A 20,510-nucleotide genomic window follows, 5' to 3' on the forward strand; every position below is an offset into this window, starting at 1 on the left:
CCCAAACGTATTTATGTAGTCAGGTAAATAGAGCCAATGATGGCTCCTAACCTCAATCTAGTTCTTCTGAGATTATTCCTGTTCAAATGAAGAAGTCTAGGCTTTATTTTACTTCCCTCTGGCCAGGGCTTGAAAACATCTATGATCAGTGGCAAGTCAGAGGTACAGGTCTGAAACCCAAGTTCTGATAGTTACAGTAACTACTTTCCTCTGATAGCTCTCAATGGACCATGAGGCAGGCACCTCTTCACCTCACAATGAACAAAGCAGCAGCTTGGACTCCAGAAGGCTTGTCTCTAAGTGCCTTGAAGAGGTCGATTCAAGCCAGGTATGGTAGAACATATCAATAATAGAAGGATTATAGGTTCATAGCCAACTCGGCTACATAATGAGACCTGCACCCTCAAAAACAGAAACATAAAAGGCCAATTCTTGGAAAACCCAGGCCTGATTGAACAATCTTTTCTTCTAGGTATCAGCAATTTACTCAAGAAGAAAAATTTAGTCAAGTAAAATCCTGCTAGGTTAAGATGTGTTTATTTCTGTTTTCTTGATTTGGAGATGGAAATGCACAACATAAATAAAATTTCAATTTGTGGCCAACATTAAAAATTAATTGATCCCATGGGTTCTCATGAAAACCAGAATTTTCCTGAGAAATTATAAAATGTGCCGATGCTGGGTCCACATGTCCTTGTAGCCACAGAGACTTCCTGGCTGCCAAAGACATTTATGTTCTGAGATGGGACACGAGCTCTCCTGGCACTGCCACCTACCTCCCCTCTAGTTATACAGAAGCCAAGGCCCCAGTGCTATGAATCACACACCATTATTTATCAAACCCAGCTCTCAATCACAATCAAGGAAACACAAGAAGTATCACAGAGTATAAACTCAAGCTATGTATCTGTCTAGCAAGTGAGTACAACCCAATGTTAGCTTTTGCTCATCAAGACGTGCCTGCCTAAGTGGCCTACACACAGCCCAGCTCACCACAGTGGAGCTGACTTACCACTTACCTAGAGCCCCTGGGGACCAAAGAATGGTGACTGCCACTTGGTCGTGGCAAGCGTACTGGCTAATTGTGATGTTCTGGGCATCAGCAATCACATGCTTCCCCACTGGACTCATATAGGTGGTACAGTCTGAGGAAGTGGGAAAATGAGAACAGTTAAATTTTTATTTCAATTTCATCTTACCAAATTACACAGAACATGTTATTTAACAATACTTGCCTACTGGGTACTGGTGGCTCACACCTGTAATCCTAGCTACTCAGGAGCCTGAGATATGAGGATCGCGGTTCAAAGCCAGCCGAGGCAAGAGTGCTCATGAGACTCTATCTCCAGTTAACAGCCAGAAAACGCGATGTGCATTGTAGTTCAAAGTGGTAGAGCACTAGCCTCAAGACAGCACCCAGTCTCCAAGTTCAAGCTCCATGACCAACAACAACAACAACAAAAAATGTGCCTGTAAAGCACCAAATATGACATTAAAGGTTGACTATGGTTTAGGAAAATATAAGATGAAGCATAGTAGGGCACTGGTGGTTCACATCTGTAATCCTAGCTAAGCAGAAGGCTGTGATCTGAGAGCCACGCTTCAAAGCCAGCCTGGGTATAAAAGTTCATGAGAATTTCATTTCCAAAAAGTGGAGGCAGGGGCCAGGAATGTGGCATAGTGACAGAGTTTGCCTAGCATGCATGAAAACCTGGGTTTGATTCCTCAGAACCACATAAACAGAAAAAGCCACAAGTGGCACTGTGGCTCAAGTGGTAGAGGGCTAGCCTTGAGTGAAAGAAGCTCATTAACAGTGCTTAGGCCCTCAGTTTAATCCCCAAGACTGGCAAAAAAAAAAGTGGAGGCATGGCTCAAATGGTAGAGGGACAACTTTGAATGTAAAAAGTCAAGGGAGTGTGAGGTCCTGAGTTTAAGTCCCAGTACACACACTCTCACTCTCTCACTCTCTCTCTCTCTCTCTGTGTGTCTGTTCTGTTCTCTCTCTGTTTCTCTCACACATACACAAACACACACAAATATGCAGCAGAGTGATTAATTATTTAGAGTACCATTACCATCACCTACCCTCCTCCAGTTAAATTTCAGGACAGGGCTGGGAATATGGCCTAGTGGCAAGAGTGCTTGCCTCACATACATGAAGCCCAGGGTTCAATTCCCCAGCACCATATATATATAAAATGGCCAGAAGGGGTGGTGTGGCTCAAGTGGCAGAGTGCCAGTCTTGAGCAAAAAGAAGCCAGGGACAATGGATTCTGTTTTTGTTTTTTTGTTTTGTTTTGTTTTCTGGGTTTTTTTGGCCAGTCCTGGGCCTTGGACTCAGGGCCTGAGCACTGTCCCTGACTTCTTCCGGCAAGGCTAGCACTCTGCCACCTGAGCCACAGTGCCCCTTCTGGCCGTTTTCCATATATGTGGTGCTGGGGAATCGAACCGAGAGACTCATGTGTAGGAGGCAAGCACTCTGGCCACTAGGCCATATTCCCAGCCCGACAGTGGATTCTGGATAGGTCCAGAATCCAAGCCCCAGGACTGACCAAAAAAAAAAAAAAAGGACTTCATGCCAAAGGTCCAAATCTGCATGGTACGCCACTGAAGCAAGGTGGGCGTTTAGGAGTGAAAAATTTCTAGCACATTTCAAAGAGACTCAGCAAGTAAGCTGCAAACTTCATATTTACATCTAAAATGTCCATTGGAAAAAATGCAAAGAAATATAAGATCAAAACAATGTAAAAGTCATCCACCTCTATTACCACATGCAGGTAACTATGTAATCAACATTCTAACTGAGGGCTAGGAATATGGACTAGCGGTAGAGTACCTGCCTCGCATACATGAAACCTTGGGTTCGATTCCTCAGCACCACATATATAGAAAAGGCCAGAAGGGGTGCTGTGGCTCAAGTGGTAGAGTGTTAGCCTTGAGCAAAAAGAAGCCAAGGACAGTGCTCAGGCCCTGAGTCCAAGCCCCAGGATTGGACGACAAAAAAGCCTAACTGATCCCCTTTTCTAAACCGTTTAGCATGTGCATAAAATTCCTTTTTATTTTTCCTTATTGAAGCATAGCACCTATATGCTAGATTGCACCCTCAATTTAGGGGGGGTGGGCGGTGCATGCACACATGTGTGTCAGTTCTAGAGCCTAAACTCAGGGCCTGGGCACTGTTCTTGAGCTTTCTTTGCTCACAACTAGCACTCTACCACTTGAGCCATAGCTCCAGCTTTTGGGTAGTTAATTTGAGATAAGAATCTCATATACTTTCCTACCTTGGCTGGCTTTGAACCATGATCCTCATATCTCAGCCTCCTGAGTTGCTATGATTACAGATATGAGCCACAGGTGCCTGCCTGCACCCCACTTTTAACTCCAACACCCCCACTTCCTTGTGTCCTGATTTGTGGCCTAACCACATTATACACACTCCCTTCCCTAAACACCAACCAAGTTTAAAAACAGTCATATTACCAGGTGGGTACTTATGGATCTAACCTATAATCCTAGCTACTCAGAAGGCTGAGATTTGAACATCAAAGTTTGAAACCAGCGCTAGCAAAAAAAAAAAAAGTCTGCAATATTCTACTTCCTATTAGCCAGAAGGAAAAAAAAAAAAGATGGTTGTGGCTCAGAAGTAGAGTCACCCTGAGGAAAAAGCCAAGTTGATGTACAAAAGCTTGACTTTGAAAGGTTATACTTACATCCTTCAACTGAAAGAATGTTAATAATGAAACCAAATTCTACTTCTGATTAAAATTGCAATCACCTTCTATTTTCTTTTTTTAAAAAAATTACTTTTTAGGGGGAGGAGTCAGTGGTGAGGCTATAAACTCTGGTCTTAGGCACTGTTCCTGAGCTCTTCAGCTCAAGGCTAGTGCACTACCACTTTTAGTCACAGTGTCACTTCCAGATTTTTTGATGGTCAACTTCAAGATAAAAATCCTCATGGAGGGGCTGGGGATATGGCCTAGTGGCAAGAGTGCTTGCCTCGTATACATGAGGCCCTGGGTTTGATTCCCCAGCACCACATATACAGAAAATGGCCAGAAGTGGCGCTGTGGCTCAAGTGGCAGAGTGCTAGCCTTGAGCAAGAAGAAGCCAGGGACAGTGCTCAAGCCCTGAGTCCAAGCCCCAGGACTGGCCAAAAAAAATAAAAAATCTCATGGAGTTTCCTCCCTGGGCCAGCTTTGAACCATGATCCTCAGATCTCAGCCTCCTCAGTAGCTAGGATTATAGGTGTGAGCCACTGGGCTTCCAGCTCACCTTGTATATTCTGACTGCAAAAATTATGACTTCATAACTTAAGTTATGAAGAAAAATGTCACCATTTCGTTTAATGTTCACATTGCACAAATAAGGGAATTACTGTCATAGGGGATCGACTAGGGGTCTTAAGACCCTACTGCTGACTGATCCAGGGAATCTTCTGAGGGTCCCACAACTGTCCATTTGCACAGAGTATATTGTTACTACTAGTAGAAGCTCTGTCTGCACTCAGTCTGCAAAAACTCCAGTTGAGATTAGTTTCACAATAAAGAAAAAGGCAAGATCCTACTTATAATGTAAGAGAAAATAGACATAGCTCTACAAAGATGCATAAACAGAACTGAATCATTGGATGTTTTAATCTTTGTTCATTTCTAATGTCAAAAGTAACACTCTTTGGGTTTCTATGAATACAATTATGCACTTAAAAAATGTACTATAACTTACTTAGGCATACCCCCTCAAGAGCCTAAAGGAGAAATGTGATATGCTGGTCATGAGAGGCAAGGAGATTTGTGAAATTCATTCATTACTTAATGGAAAGACATCTTTCTTCATACCATTAAATGACAAATAGAAAAATCAGGTCGGTGGTTCACACTATAATACCAACACTCCAGAGGCTGCGGTAGGAGAGGGTTCAAGGCCAGCCTGGGCTAAAAACAACAAAAAGATTTTTAGAGTTGGCATTGGTGGCTTACACCTATAACCTATACTCAGGAGGCAGACTCTGAGGATCACTAAGCCAGCCAGGCAATAAAGCCCATCCAGGAGACTGCTACCTCCATTAACTACCAAAAAAGCCAGAAGTGGAGCTGTGGCTTAAGTGGTTGAGCACCAGCCTTGAGGAGAAAAGCTCAGGGACAGTGACCAGGCTCTGAGTTCAAACCCCAGGACCAGCATAGACACACAGACAGATAGACACATACACACACACACACACACACACACACACACACACACACGTTTTGTTTTTTATAGTTCAGTAATTTTAGTGAAAACTTGGTAATTGGTTCCTAGTTATTTAAAACAGAACTAGTGAGCAATCAAATGAACAATAACAAGAACTTCCTTATGAAAGAGAGAACTATCTTTTTCGATGGAAAATGCCAGGTATGTTTTTATATTGCCTGTATCCTGTTATTAAGTCCAACGTTTTGGATTTTGGTTACAAAAAATTTTATGCAAGTGATGTTTTACCAAAATGCAACTGAGTTTCACATATCCCAGGAGTCAATACAAGCTGTGAATTAAATTATAATCGAATGGTGAAGAGTTAAGAAGAAAGTAATGACTAGTAGGCAGGCATTGGCACATGGACAAAAATTTAGTACAACGAAGACAATACGATATTTTTAAGTTTTACATGTTTAGATATCTTTTCACAAAACCTATATTAAATTAGAGGCAAATGCTTATTTGCAGTTAACTGGAAAATTCTGAATTCTTGAATGTAATATCCATAATCTGCCAGGACCAAAGTATATATTAGAAGTTAACTTTCAGACTGGGGATATGGCCTAGTGGCAAGAGTGCTTGCCTCGTATACATGAAGCCCTAGGTTCAATCCCCCAGCACCACATATACAGAAAACAGCTAGAAGTGGTGCTGTGGCTCAAGTGGCAGGGTGCTAGCCTTTTGCCAAAAGAAGCCAGGGACAGTCCCCAGGCCCTGAGTCCAAGCCCCAGGACTGGCAAAAAAAAAAAAAGAAATTAACTTTCTAACTCAAGCAAAGATTCTTTACACATGCCTTTAGTTAGCTGAATCAAGTATCATCGACTTTCAAATCTTTCAGTACCATTATGACACTTACCCAGGGCATGTACACACATCACTATCATGAAATGCCTGAATGTCACCTGTGAGTCATGATTAAAAATATCCTCAAGCCAGCAACTCTGTAAGTGTGAACCTGACATACACATTTGTATCTTCAATTTGTTAGATTGCAATTTATGACCTTGAAAATCCTGCCTTAGTATTGATGATCCTAGAGGCCCACACATAACCTAAGCCCTGAGTCACTCAGCTCTCCAAGAGCTCAATCAGGTGTCAGGAGTCATCACATGTGAGTCAAGCTCCCTCTTGTCATTTTAAAATATAAATTATGGCCATAAGTACAAATATTTTCATATAAATAAAAGCAGCTAGTTAGTAGAAGATCCTATATGCTTGGTCAGAAAAAGCATTCTTCTTCATCTTATCCTTGGAAAAACTCTGAGCCAGGAAAAAAGGCAAAAAAGTTACTTGTATTAAACCTCAGTTTGACTGACCTCTAATATGAATTAGTAACATTTAAAAACATTCACTATAGGCCAACCACCAAGATGAACAGGTGTATGTATTACCTAATTTATAAGCCTTAAAATGATATCAGGAGAAGGAAATTGTGTGTGTGCATGTGTGTGCACACATGCACGTGTGTGTATGTGCGTGTGTGTGCGTGCGCACGCACACAACCATGCCAATTTGAGGGCTTGAACTTGGGGCCTAGGCACTGTCCCTTAGCCTTTTCACTCAAGGTTGATGTTCTACCACTTGAGCCACATCTCTGCTTTTGGCTTTTTGCTGGCTAATCCTGCTTGGGTTGGCTTGAAACTTCAACTACAGAATTATAGGCATGAACCACCAGCACCTGGCCTATATTTTTTTTCAATTAGCAAATTAAAGTATGGAGAACTCAAGGTAGCTGCCACAATTACAAAATTAGATAAGGGAATGGAGTTGGAACACAGGTCTAAGCAGAAATGATTTGCTGGAGACCCTGGGCTAATATGGAACATTGGATTTACCTGGTATACAATCTATGTTTAGAAAAAGTTCACATAAATGCAAGTATTTTAAAATGTTCACAAAAATGTGTGTGTGCGCGCGCGTGTGTGTGAGCACCAGTACCTTAGCCTTTTCTGTTCAAGGCCAGCACTCTACCACTTAGGCCACAGCTTTATTTCTGGTATTTTAGTAGTTAGGTGGACCTAAGAGTCTCTTGGATTTGTGTTCCCAGATTGGCATTGAACTGCAATTCTCAGATCTCAGCCTCCGGAGTAGCTAAGATTATACGCATGAGCCACCAGTGCCCATTCTGTTTGGCTGTTCTTGAAAAACACATCTGGCTGTGCTCCATGGGAATTCCTTAAGACTACAGTGGGCTGGAGTCCAAAAATGCCCCCTTCAGACCAGATTCAGGCTACCCAGATTCTTTCCAGCCCTGCATTTTAGGGAGTTTTGCCCCTTTGTCCTCTGTTGAGCCCTACTAGCCCAATTGTGTTTGTTCTTAAGGATAAAGCTATGTGCTGAGAAACTCAGGGAAGATCTTCATCTGGAATGTTTCTGAATGCTCTGGAAGCCATTTGACCTGTTTAAGCTCCCAAATACTTTAGTAGCTTAAACAGGAAAGCATTAGCTGCATTAACTATTGACAAACCTCAACAGGTTCCGAAAATTCTGGAGTCCAGGGATCTGCAATGTTTGGCTTGATTAAGTACAGTGTATAAAACATGTTACTGACACAGTTCCCTTCTTCGTGGTGAAGCCAGTTACTTACTGTCATATCTGAAGGTGATGTTGTGCAGTCCACTGTTTCTGCTGGCTGGCCCCACTCCCTGTGGAAAAACAAAACACATGTTGCAGAGTGAAGCCAACCAACTACTGCAGCCCCAAATCCCAGTGAGTCTAGGCCCATTCAGCAGGGCAGAGACCCCAGGCCACTCCAGTTCCCTAAGCATCAGCCACCACTCCTTGAACTCACTCCACGACCCCAATCTCGAAACATCCTCCAACACCAAGAGAGTCCTAATCTCCAGGCCATGGGAATCATGAACACTTTTCTTAAGACAACAGTGGAAGGCTGCTCTATGTTTAGGGTTAAATAATTCATTAGTAGGAAAATTGGAAGAGCGATCAGAGCTGCCAACTGGAGCCTTTCCACTTGGATCCACTTTGAGCACTGATTGGTCATAAAATTCGCCTACCAGACACCCTCATCAGAAAGCTCTATTAAGCCAGGACAGATAGGCAATGCCTCAAGTCTAAGGAAACTGGTTTTTCACCCCCGGACCAGGAATGAGTGTGGGAATAAGTCGTTACTTTTAATGAGAAAATTCTTCACTGCCCCCATACCTGTGCTTGGAATACACAGGGTGGGTCATAAAAGAAAAAGGGGGTGGGGGAAAGACCTTAAAAGTCTAATTCTTAACTCTTGGTGATATGGCTATTAGCCATCTGTACTCTTAATAGCAGGGCTAAAAACTCAGCCAATCTTCCCCCTTTAATTACAGCAGCCACAGAGGAGCCCAAATCCTCCTGTTGACCCATCTTTTCTTAACATACAGCTTATCCATCATTGGAGTTAGTTCCTGATCTACCAACTTGGATTTAACTGTTTATCTACTCTTCTGCAATTGTACCTTCAGTACTAATTACAGAATTCTCTGAAGTATCTTAATTCTGAAGTGCTAAATGAGAAAATATTCTAATGACACAGCTCAAGTTTCCACTTAATGAGGAAGAAACAGGGAGAAACCATATGCAGGCCTGGTATTTAATGAGCAATTGTTACAGTGAGAGACAATATAGAGAATATATCTAATGGGGCCCAGGGTTTCAGGTCCACAACTCTATTACATCCATGTGCTACAGACATATTCATTACATTTATCCGGAAGGCATGCATGCCCACAGAAACCATATTCCTGATATATGTGGGCCTTGGGAAAGCACAGCTATAGAGAAACACACACACTCTCTCTCTCTCTCTCACTCTCTCTCTCTCTCTCTCTCTCTCTCTCTCTCTCTCTCTCTCTCTCTCTCTCTCTCTCCAAACTGAGGAATAAACCAGCAGTAACACAAAACTAGCTCAGCCCTGATCTCCTGGGACTTTCTGTCCCTGGTTCACCTTCCTTCTCCAGCTTCTTCCTCCCATCATTTCTTTTCTACATATATAAGATTCCAGAATTCTTTACATGAGTTGACACTTTCGAGAAGTTCTGTGACCTTATTAGAATGTTAAGTGCATCCATGACTCCTTAGGGACAAGACCAAACTGCAACTAAAGGCTTCCTTGCTGCTAGATGGCAGAGATCTGATAGCAACCAAGAAGAAAGCAGTCCAGTCGCCACAACCCACACCCTTTTCCAACTCTAAACCATACTCTTTGCTCCCTTTAAAGCCAAGACATAAACTTATTCAGCCTTTGGGAGGAGCCATACATTAACTAGGTATAGTGGTAAACACAAATAATAACAATAACAACAAAACCTAAGAGAAGCTCAGCTGCAGTGCAGTTGACAAGGGTATGCCAGAGGGAGACAAGAAAAGCTCAAATAAGGTGCATCTCCCAAAGCCTTGGGGATTATACATGTGGTAGAGACGGATAAGGGCAAGATGGCAAGGCGGTGCTGACAAGTAGTCTAAAGAATGGTGAGAAGAGGCCCAGTAACTCCAGGTTGGAGTGAGAAGGAGAGTCTGAAGATGGGGCTATAGGGTAGCTCCCAAGACTCCTGCCTCACATTCCTGGGCCTGCCACATAGTCAGCACTTGATTAAATAGTAGTTTTTTGCCTAAATAGATGATTACATGACTATCCATACAAGAACCTGGCTTGGTATTCCACAGCGATTTATGAGCTTAGAATCAGAGCCCTCCTCAACAACAACAAAACAAAACAGGTAAGGCCACTTACAAAGCTAGCCAACAGTTTTGTCAACTGTTTTTCAGGAAACAATCCCAAGCTTTAGCTACTAAATCTTCTTTATACCAGTTTTTTATATTTAATGAACTGACAATTAAAAGTACCTGTTTGTTGCCTGCTACTTAAAACCTATAAATGCCAATGCTGTGGCCTCAGGGTGCCACATTCTTTTTTTTTTTTGCCAGTCCTGGGCCTTGGACTCAGGGCCTGAGCACTGTCCCTGGCTTCTCTTTGCTCAAGGCTAGCACTCTGCCACTTGAGCCACAGCACCACCTCTGGCCGTTTTCTACATATGTGGTGCTGGGGAATCGAACCCAGGGCTTCATGTATACGAAGCAAGCACTCTTGCCACTAGGCCATATTCCCAGCCTGCCACATTCTTAATTAACCACTCCAGTTTGCTGTACTAATGAGCAGATTTCAATTTGTTCCAAGATGAACAAAGAAGCAAGCACCCAGGGCCCGGAAGTCTGATACAAAATTCTTTTGTTTGGTGCTCTACGTAAGCAGGAGTGGAAGCAGCAAACAGAAACATGATGGTAAAAACATCTTTTACCCAGGAAGGGATTGGGAGTGGGTTAACTTTTAAGTGCTCTAAAGGAAGAAAATTCAAAAGACAAAACCAATACCATGCTCCAGCCATATTGGCAAGAAGCAAAGGCCACAAAGTCAGCCATGGGCTAGGATTCCTCCCACAGAGGCTGGGGGCTGCCGTGGAGGGCAGGAGCAATTCTATTGCTGACTCCCTATGGAGCCTTGGGGGATTCTAAGCCCTCAGAAGATACCAACTTTCTGTTCACTTCCAATCATTCAAATGCTATTTTGGAAAATGCATTTCAAAAAGGATAGCACATTGCCAGGTGCTGGTGGCTCATGTAGCTACTCAGGAGGGATAGCAGGAAAGTCTCCATGAGACTCTTATCTCCAATTAACCACTCAAAAACTGTAAGTGGAGCTGTGGTTCAAAGTGACAGAGTACAAGGCTTGAGCAAAAGAGCTTAGCGCCCAGGCGCTAAGTTCAAGCCCCACAACTGGGAAAGGGGTTGGGGGAGAAGGACAACATTGTAAATGTGGTGCCCCTTTCCCAGCAAAGTCTTAACACAACTGCATTCAAATCAACTAAGTGATTTAGTGAACAGTCTTGGGGTGAAAAGTATTCATCAGAAAGAACTATGAGGCCAGATGATAGTAGCTCACACCTAATTCTAGCTACTCAGAAGGCTTAGATCTTAGGATCATAGTTCAAAGCCAGACTGGGCAGGAAAGTCTGTGAGGTTCATCTCCAATTAACCACCTAAAATCCAGAAGTAGAGCTGTAGCTCCAAGTGGTAAAGAGCCAATCTAAAGGACAGAGACCAGGCCCTGAGTTCAAGCCCCAGTACTTGTATGTGTTGTAAAATAAATCAGATACAAATCCAGTCACGAGAAACAGAGAAGCCACATTTTGAAAGATCCAATCAGAAGTCTTTATTGGAGGCTGGCAGCTGCAAATGGACTCTTCAGCCCAAATGAAGCTTACACAATGCTTTTAAAGACAAAAACCACATGTCTGGAAGGGGGCTAAGCCAAAGCATACTGTATTAGGGGATACTAAGGTTCAAGCTCAGGTACTAGCAGCCTTCCATATAGGGGAAATCTGAGAGGCTACTCAGAGATGGGAGATTCAAGCCATTTAGTGAGGTACTCAAGGCAGCATCAGAGCATTCTCTGTGCAAGGCTTTCCTAAGTCTATGACATCTGCATCAATGAGGCAGCGCTTTCCCAGCTCACCTGGAACTAGGCATCAGCAATGCAGTGAGCAGCCTTTTTCACCTCTAGGCTTTTTGGCCCGGGTGGAAAGTTCTAGCCACCCAGCAAGAGGCACCAGGATGGCCTCCTTACTTCATATGTGCACGCACACAGACATAGACATAGACACACACACACACACACACACACACACACACACACCTCTACATATGAGGATTTTTTTGAAGGCATAACTCGTAACTACTTAAAAGTAAGGCCAACTTATACTTTCTACTGTCTGTAAGTTTTCTTGAAGAGATAAAACGATGACAGAGAGCAGAGTGAAGCATGAAACCATGAGCAATGGACTTGGGAAGGGGTCAAGAAGGCAGAACTCAGGTCATGTGACTCTGGACTGATTTGGGTGGTAACATAAACAGACATATCCCCCTCACTTGGGTGCAAACCTTTAACTTAAGAAAGAAAAAAGTCAACAATTCAGAGAAACCTCAGGTGATGTAAGCTGAAGAGAATGCTGGCAGATCCAAAACATAAGGAAAATAAATCACAAAGCTAGCCTGCGCCTGGATCTATTCAAGATATATTCCCTCCACATTCCTGGGAGCTTTTTCTTTCTCTTTCCCTCTTTCCCCTCTCAACCCTCCCTCCCCACCTCCTTAGATGCAACCTTCTTCAGAAACATAGATGCCAATAGTCTGATTGGAGAAGTGGGGGCTTTGATATCTAGCAAGAAACACATGAGTTCTGTGGGAGTGCCATGGGGTTCCCTCAAGTAATTATTCCATTGGCCAAAACAACAACAAAAAGAAAACCCTTGGAGAGCTTAAGCTAATTAAAGAGATTTGCTTGGGGAGGAAAGAAATCACTACTGCAAAGCAAGATCACTGCACCAGACCAAAGCCATAATCATGATTCATCTCTGACATGCTGCTAATCAGCACACACATGTTCCTAATTTCACGCTCCCCAAAGGAAAGCTGAAGGGACAATTGTTTCTGAGCTCTAACATGGAGTGGGCGCAAACCAAGTTACCATGTGTCCTGCTTATCAAACTGAAAACCCTAGCTCTTTTCATTTTCCCTCCCCTGTATCAATCTCCCCAATTGATTCATTAAAGATAAAAATGTGTTCATATATTTTACACAGTTTTGGTTCTCAGAAACTTCTAAAATGATAGTGGCCCACACAGAGTTTACTATGTCTTAAAATATCCTCCCCTGCTCCTGATTTTTTTTTTTTTTTTGAGTCGGTTGTAGGGCTTGAACTCAGTGCCTAGGCACTGTTCCTGAGTCTCCTTGTGTTCAAGGCTAGTGCTCTACTACTTGAGCCACAGCACCACTTCTGGTTTTTGAGTGGTTAATTGGAAAGAAAAGTTTCATGGGGACTTTTCGGCCTGGGCTGGCTTGGAACCATGATCTTCAGATCTCAGCTTCCTGAGTAGCTAGGAGGCATGAGGCACTGGCTCCCAGCAAGACATTACTTTTTTTTTTTTTTGCCTTGCCACTGGACCATACCTGTTCAACTAAAGTCCAGAGATAGCAGGGCACAGGCCTCTGCACCACAGGCATGCAGACACAGGCATACATGTACTCATGCATGCATACACATGTGTGTACACACATACACGCGCATGCACTCACACAATTGTCTTCATGCGTTTGAAAACAAAATGATACAAAGCTCCACGGCCTTCTTGATTTTCAAAAGCAAAGCCCAATTCATTTCTCCTGTAAGTCTATTAAGGATCTGAGCTGTGTGTTCTCCCATGGCTGATACTATTCACAGATAGGACTGTTCCATTTTTCCAGTTCTGAAAATGTTAAAGGCAGACTGTAAAACATGCCTGCAGATGGAGGGCCAGCCCTTTCCCTCTGCTTCACACCACTCCCAGGACTCAAATGAGAACCAAGTGTCAGCAAACCGGCATCTTCAAGGTAACAAGCAGCCAGTCTGTAGCTTAAGCAGCATACACAGACAACTCACAGAGATTAACTGGTTTTCTGTAAACACTGAGTACAAAGAGGAAGCAACCACTGAAATACTCACCCAACAAATCAGCAAGTGGCTCAATCTTACTTAGTTGTGAAAGCAACAAAGACTACTCCAGAAGCCCAAGAAAGACTCTTCCAAGAATGAAAAATAGTGATTAGCCAATAGAGAGAAAAACTTAAATCTATAAACATGATTGTCATTCCTAAACTGAGAGGAAATGTTCAGCTCCAAACACAATTACTAGTAAAAAGCTTTAGGACCACACAGACAGTGCCAATTTGTGCCCACTTCAAATACTGTTTCTGAGGACTGGACAGTCTCTGAGCACTGTGTCACATCTGGAATTCTGCTCTCACAGTACACACATGCCTAAGAAATGGGAGACTGTGATGTTGCCATGGGGATCCAGGCAAATGGGTGCGTTTACACACACACACACACACACACACACACACACACACACACACTTCTCCAAGGTAAACTACCATTTGGAAATTATGTAAGGCTATTCCATTCACATTTTGGTGCTAATCCAAACAGTGAAAGAGATGTTAGAAAACAATATTCCTCCCTGTCTGTGACATAATTAAGTCTGTGCAAATGACAGTCTTGGACTTAAAAACAAACAAAAAAACTCCTTAAAATGAGAAGGGGAAGCAGCAAGCCAACGTTAGACCCTGTTCCCAAACCCGTGGCTTCCTTGCATCCTCTCGGAGGAAGACAGACTTCAATGTCCTCCCTTTTCAAACTTTCCTGTTGTTGAACTACAAAAATGCCAAGACAGCCAATCTGCTCAAAATGCCTGCCACTGCAAGCTGAGCTTCTAATTCTATGCCTGAAAGACTAGTACCTAAGGCAAGGGGCTCCTTGTTTTTAACTATCAATGACTGGGTGATTATTAATGAACTGGGTTTCTAGGACACCTTTGGAGGAAAATCCTTTGTTTTTCTCTTCAGAAACATTTGCTAACAATATCTGGGGGTTCCTAGCACTCCTTAAGGCCATCCAAGAGCTTCTGAGGGGCCCCAGGTCTATGATCATGATTGGATTAAAAAACGAAGTCCAAAGACCACAGTTGAGAATGAGGGAGGAAATGACATCTGTACTTGTCCACTCCCTTTGGATGTACACTTCCAAATGGCCCCTCCAGGTGTATATTCCACAATTCTAAATGGATCTACACCAAGATCCCCCTTGGGTGCTTTCACAGTCACAAGCCCACTTCCCTGGGACACTAACTGGCTCCAGACTTCCATCTATTCTCCCAGGAACATTGTCCCACGAGTTCTGACTACAACCACCCATCTAAAATAGTGTGAGCTTTCCAACACGTGTCCACCTCTCTACAAGAGCTTGCCTTTCCCAGACAATTTTCTGGACATGAGGGAAGGAATCAGCCAGCTCAGAGATGAAGCAAAAGTCACCAAACCCTGACCATGGACAGAGGGAGGGAGGGCTTCAGGCTAAACAACACTCAGCAACTGCCTGAGTTTTTTGGACTGAACCATTTCTATCTAGTCTCTTGGATGTTGCATCATGAAATAATGCCCCAGAGATGTGGCCAGGGTTTGAAAGAGAGACAGACACAAGTTTGTTCCTGCTTCCCTAGCTCTCTCAATAAAAAACAATTTAAAGCACCAGTAAGTCAGCCTCCAGGTGTTAACACTTAGCGCATCCCACCAGACCCTTCCAGCTGGAGGCTAGCCGCCTGGGAGCCCGACACAGCAATTAGGCCCTTCCTGGGCTGGGCGCCTTTGTCCTCCCACTAACATCATTAGTGTCTGACTTCCTGTGCACAACAGGGCCTCCCAGGGGGCAATCACTGGCTGACCCGGGCAAGGCATTAGACTTCCTTTGTCAAAGACCCTCAAATGTTAACAAGCATGTGAACAAGCCTCTCCCACCCCCTTCCCCTCAGCCTCTGGTCTGGCCCACTACTTGGGACAATTCACAAGTTTCAGTTCCCCCTAGCTGTGCCAAGCCTAGTTATTTGAGAGAAGCACCAAGTCTCAAAGTTGGGGTCTCCAAACCTGATTTCCTAGGGCTTTTCCTGGAAGCATGCAACTCATTTGCTGAGTGTTCACTTGTTCCTAGAGCTGCCCTGAATTAACTAGTAGGACTTGAACAAAGGATACCACCCAGTGCAGCAACCCCCCAAGGTACAGGGGAGGCTCCATTCACACGTTTGGGGACCAAAATGCAAGACAGTCTCAAGAAGGTTGTTCATGTGAGGATAACCCTGAAGCTGTCAGACACTGATCAGATCTGAAAAAGAGCTGAGTCCCAAATCACTAAATCCTCTAGTCCTTCTACTATTAGGCTTCCGCTTTGTTATTTGGAGGAACAGATATCTCTGAGTTTGGTGGTGAAAGTTTTGGTGGTCTCTGGATCCTTAAAGACCACAAGCCTTTCACATGCCCGTGTGACAACCAGCCCTGCTTCTTTGAAGGAAATAGCTTAACACCAACAGGTCTGCTGAATGAAACAAGTGAATGAAACTTCGGTGACTAAAACCAAACTCCAAATCCAAGAGCAGAATGACTGGGAGCTCTTAGTTTTAAATAGAATTAATGCTGTCCAACTGTTCTGTTTCATGTGTCGCATTTGTTACAATCAGTAAAACCTGACACTTTGTGCAAGATGCAGGGTCTCATAAAGTTTATAGAGCAGCAACATCAAAGTTAACAACAATTTATGCTGTTTATCACAGGAAGCCTGTTAAGAAAGAAATGTCCATCACTTTTCAGAATACAGGTGCCAATAGCCATGTCTGATTCAGTTTTACTGAATCAAGCTTAACACACAAACCCAGATGATGAAGAAAACAGCTGATTTCCCCACTCCTGCTAAATGGCCTTTGCAGAGTGTAGTGTTTGTGGTCAACACACACCACTGAATTCGGTTCTGGATTTTTAAATATTTGCCTATAGCTACTATGGGGATTAAAAACCTAAAGCTCCAGAACTCCTAATCTTTACCAGCTGAAGACTGCTGGGTGGTTTTGACTTCTAGCACTGGCAAATCTCATCCAAGCATGGAAAATAAGCTTCTGAAGTTCAACAAAGTACACCATCATGAAGAGGATTCCATATCCCTCACAGGTTTATCTTTGATAAGTATTAAAAGTTCCAAAGGGCAAATGACTTCTTTACTACTTCCAATATTGCACTTTGCCAAACTAATTTAAACATGGTAGGTAATTGGAAGGATATACTACGGGAAACCCTAATGACCCAACTTTACATGTCCCCACTTTCTAGGATGGAAGCCAGCAGTCCACCCTTAAACTACAGGCAATCATTCTAGAAGACTTTCCTAACTTCCTAGTGATACCACATGGAATTGCCATTAATACACACACATGCAACCACATACACAATGACACACCAATTAAATAACTGTATGACAGGCCAGGAAATAATTGTTTTTCCCAAAAAGTAATCAGTTTTAATTTTTCCAAGAAGGAGTGGTAAAGAATGATTTAACAGTGAAGTATGAACATCTTAGCTGATTTAAGATTTAACCATTTCTGTGGGTGACGCAGGCAGTGCAGCTTTCCCAGGTATGAGTCTCCCTGAAATCCCTCTATAGTATTTTGGGCACAAATTGGGACCAAGAGGTCAACTGCAAAGCAAACTGGTTGTCTCTCAGCACGGTAGATGGAACTACATATAGAGGTACATCTCCTCCCCTGGTGACCTACCAAGGCTGAAGGTGAGGCTCTTTTCCTCTCTGTAGGGTAGGGGCAGGCAAAAGGCTATATAACCTCTTTTCTTGCAGGAAGACACCAATTAGGCTTCCCATGGAGAAATGTTTATAAAATCAAAGCATATGGAAGAACTTAGAAGCCCATGTAACATTTTGTCATAAAGTTGGTGTGAAACAAATGCTTGTCAGAAAAGATTAAAAGTTGTGTGTGTGTGTGTGTGTGTGTGTGTGTGTGTGTGTGTGTGTACTGGGGCTTGAACTTACGGCCTTGGTCTCAGCTTTTTCACTCAAGGCTGATGTTCTACCACCTGACCCACAACTCCACTTCTAGCTTTTTGTTAATTAACTGGAAATAAGAATCTTATGGTTGTGCCCTTCCCAGGCTGGCTTTTGAACTTTCATCCTCAGATCTTAGCCTTCAGAGTAGCTTCAATGAGCCACCAGCACCTGGCTGCAATTTCTTTTTCTTTCTTTCTTTCTTTCTTTTTTTTTTTTTTTTGTTGTTGTTGGTAGGGAGAGGGGTTGTGGGGGCAGTGCTAGGGCTTGAACTTAGGGCCTGGGCACTGTTCCTGAGCTTCTTTTGCTCGAGGCTAGCACTCTACCACTTAAGCCATAGCACCTTTCCTGGCTTTTTCTGTTTATGTGGTACTGGGGAATCCAAGGCTTCATCCATGTTAGGCAAGCACTCTACCACTAAGCCACATTACCAGTCTTTTTTTTTTAAAGGAAAACTTTAAGGTTCCAGTTGAGTTGATTTCAAAGTAAGAATGAGGAACCAGGTCATTGTGAGGCAAGCTGTCTTGAGAATGGCTCTCTGGTCTTCAGGACACAGGATGGTACACTCCCACAAATGCTAAGGTAGAAAAACCACAGAAGGGGCTGAGAATGTGGCTTAGTGGTAGAGTGCTTGCCTAGCATGCATGGAGCCCTGGGTTTAATACCAGCATCACCAACAAACAAACAAACAAAACAAGAAAAACCACAGAAGCACAGAGGATCCAAGGCCTGGTGGGCAGGAGACAGAGGAGACAGAGGTATGGGTGGCCCATCTCCTGTATGCTATTTCCCAATTACCCAAGTGGTTCTCATATACAGATTTGTTAGGAGTAGGTTTTCAAGTTCCTATGAAAATTATAGTCTTTTCTTTTGAAGAAGACTTTATTATTTTTATAAATATTACAAGTCCAAGAGCTGAATTTGGTGGTGAATGCCTATAATCCCATCACTGAGACAAGAGCATCAGAAGTTCAAAGCCAACCTGGGCTCCTTTTCTTTTTTCTTTTTTCTTTTTTTGGTGCTGGCCTGGACACTGTCCTTTAGCTTTTTTGCTCAACCACTTGAGCTTCAGCTTTGCTTCTGGCTTTTTGGTGCTTAATAGGACTTTTCTGCCCAGGCTGGCTTTGAACCATGATCCTTAGATCTCAGCTTTCTGAGTAGCTAGGATTACAAGCAAGACCTTGTTTTTTAAAAAATTATAATAGTGGTGATAATGATGAGTTAAAGAAACTTCTAAAAATCCTCCAAGCTGAGCACCATTGGCTCACATTTGTATTCCTGGCTACTCAGGAGGCTGAGATCTGAGGATTGCAAGTCAAAGCCAGCCTGAGCAGGAAAGTCTGTGAGACTCTTGCTCCCAATTAACGACCAAGAACCTGGAAATAGAGCTGTTTTGGCTCAAGTGGTTAAGGCACTACCTTGAGTACAAGAGGTAAGAGACATTGTCTAGGCCCTGAGTTCAAGCCCTTGGATGTACATACACAAACACCTCACAATCCTCCATAACCCTGAACCCATACCCATCATTTGGAAGTTGACCCTTCCAGCCTTTCACATAGACTTGTTTGACCTAAGTCAGATCCTCGTACACAGATCATTTGTTCTGAGCAATCTCTACCCAGTACAAAAAAAAAAAAAAAAAGCACCATTCCTTTTGAGAAAAACACATGGGACCTAAGGGAAGTAACAAAAGGAGCCTAATAAAGTGAGAGTTTAGAGCACTGGGCCAAATTCTTCCTTTCCAAGGGTCCAGTCGGCTTTAATTATTCATCATCATTTCCCAACAGGGAAGGGTCATGATAAGTAGTGACACTGGCCCTTTATCCTGTGGTGTCTGTGGAAAAGGTGTCAGCTACATCACTGACGTGCCTCTGCATACAGGGAACAGAAGCTGAGATTTCAGTTGGTTGCCTACTGATGTGAGTATCCCAAATGCTGTAGTGAAGGACAACCAAATTACTATAATTTTCCAGAACATTTTTTCAAAATTACATAAAACTAGGGGATTTGATGATTAGTTGGCAGGCCTCAGGTAAAGAACTGTATAAAAGGGGCTGGGGATATGGCCTAGTGGCAAGAGTGCGTGCCCCGTATACATGAGGCCCTGGGTTCAATTCCCCAGCACCACATATATAGAAAATGGCCAGAAGTGGCGCTGTGACTCAAGTGGCAGAGTGCTAGCCTTGAGTAAAAAGAAGCCAGGGACAGTGCTCAGGCCCTGAGTCCAAGCCCCAGGACTGGCCAAAAAAAAGAACTGTATAAAATAAAAAGGGAAATAGGCAAATCCAGAAAGCAGTCTTACAATGTTTCCCCCACCACCACCCCACGCATTCACACACAGTAAATCACATTTCAGCAACTGACAACCTGAGTACCCACCCCCCTTTCCAAAGGACTGGAGAGACTGGGACAACACCAAGATGGATTAATTCTACAGAAGAAGTGAAGAGTTGAAATGGTGGAAAGGAAAAGAATGATCTCCATCTCAGAAATGTAGCCCAAGTAAGGCAACCTTTAACTCTACCCTGAGGTTCTCTCCTCCTCACTAATAAGCAACCTCAGAAAATGCCCCAGATGCCTAAAGAGCTTGCAGTTTGATTTTACACAATCTGAGAGAAAAATAAGGCCAAGCATGACACTTGTTTCTAGGACTTTATAATCCATTTTGGAAAACAGAGCTAAAAGACAAGAAACTATGAATAGCATTATACTTTCCAGAAAAAAAAGTGTTAAGAGGTACAGTTGAGGTCCAAGTGCAAAAAGACTTTGGAGTAGGGAAGAGGGAATAGACAAAACAGAGGAAGGCTGGGAAGTGTCTTCT

General features: G+C 43.2%; 1 protein-coding gene across 3 annotated transcripts in view; it reads right to left on the minus strand.

Annotated features, from left to right (window-relative positions):
• The window catches only part of Il17rd (interleukin 17 receptor D), an 80,713-nt gene that overhangs the window by 29,266 nt on the left and 30,937 nt on the right, over window positions 1-20,510 (minus strand). For all 3 annotated transcript variants that reach the window (XM_048355780.1, XM_048355779.1, XM_048355778.1), the window contains exons 2-3: window positions 7,820-7,877; window positions 1,020-1,145 (exon numbers count right to left, since the gene is read on the minus strand). In XM_048355780.1, coding sequence (XP_048211737.1) covers window positions 1,020-1,145; window positions 7,820-7,877 — 184 coding nt within the window. The remainder of the gene's footprint in view (window positions 1-1,019; window positions 1,146-7,819; window positions 7,878-20,510) is intronic.

Source organism: Perognathus longimembris, chromosome 10 (assembly GCF_023159225.1).
Source record: "Perognathus longimembris pacificus isolate PPM17 chromosome 10, ASM2315922v1, whole genome shotgun sequence".
NCBI lineage: Eukaryota > Metazoa > Chordata > Mammalia > Rodentia > Heteromyidae > Perognathus > Perognathus longimembris.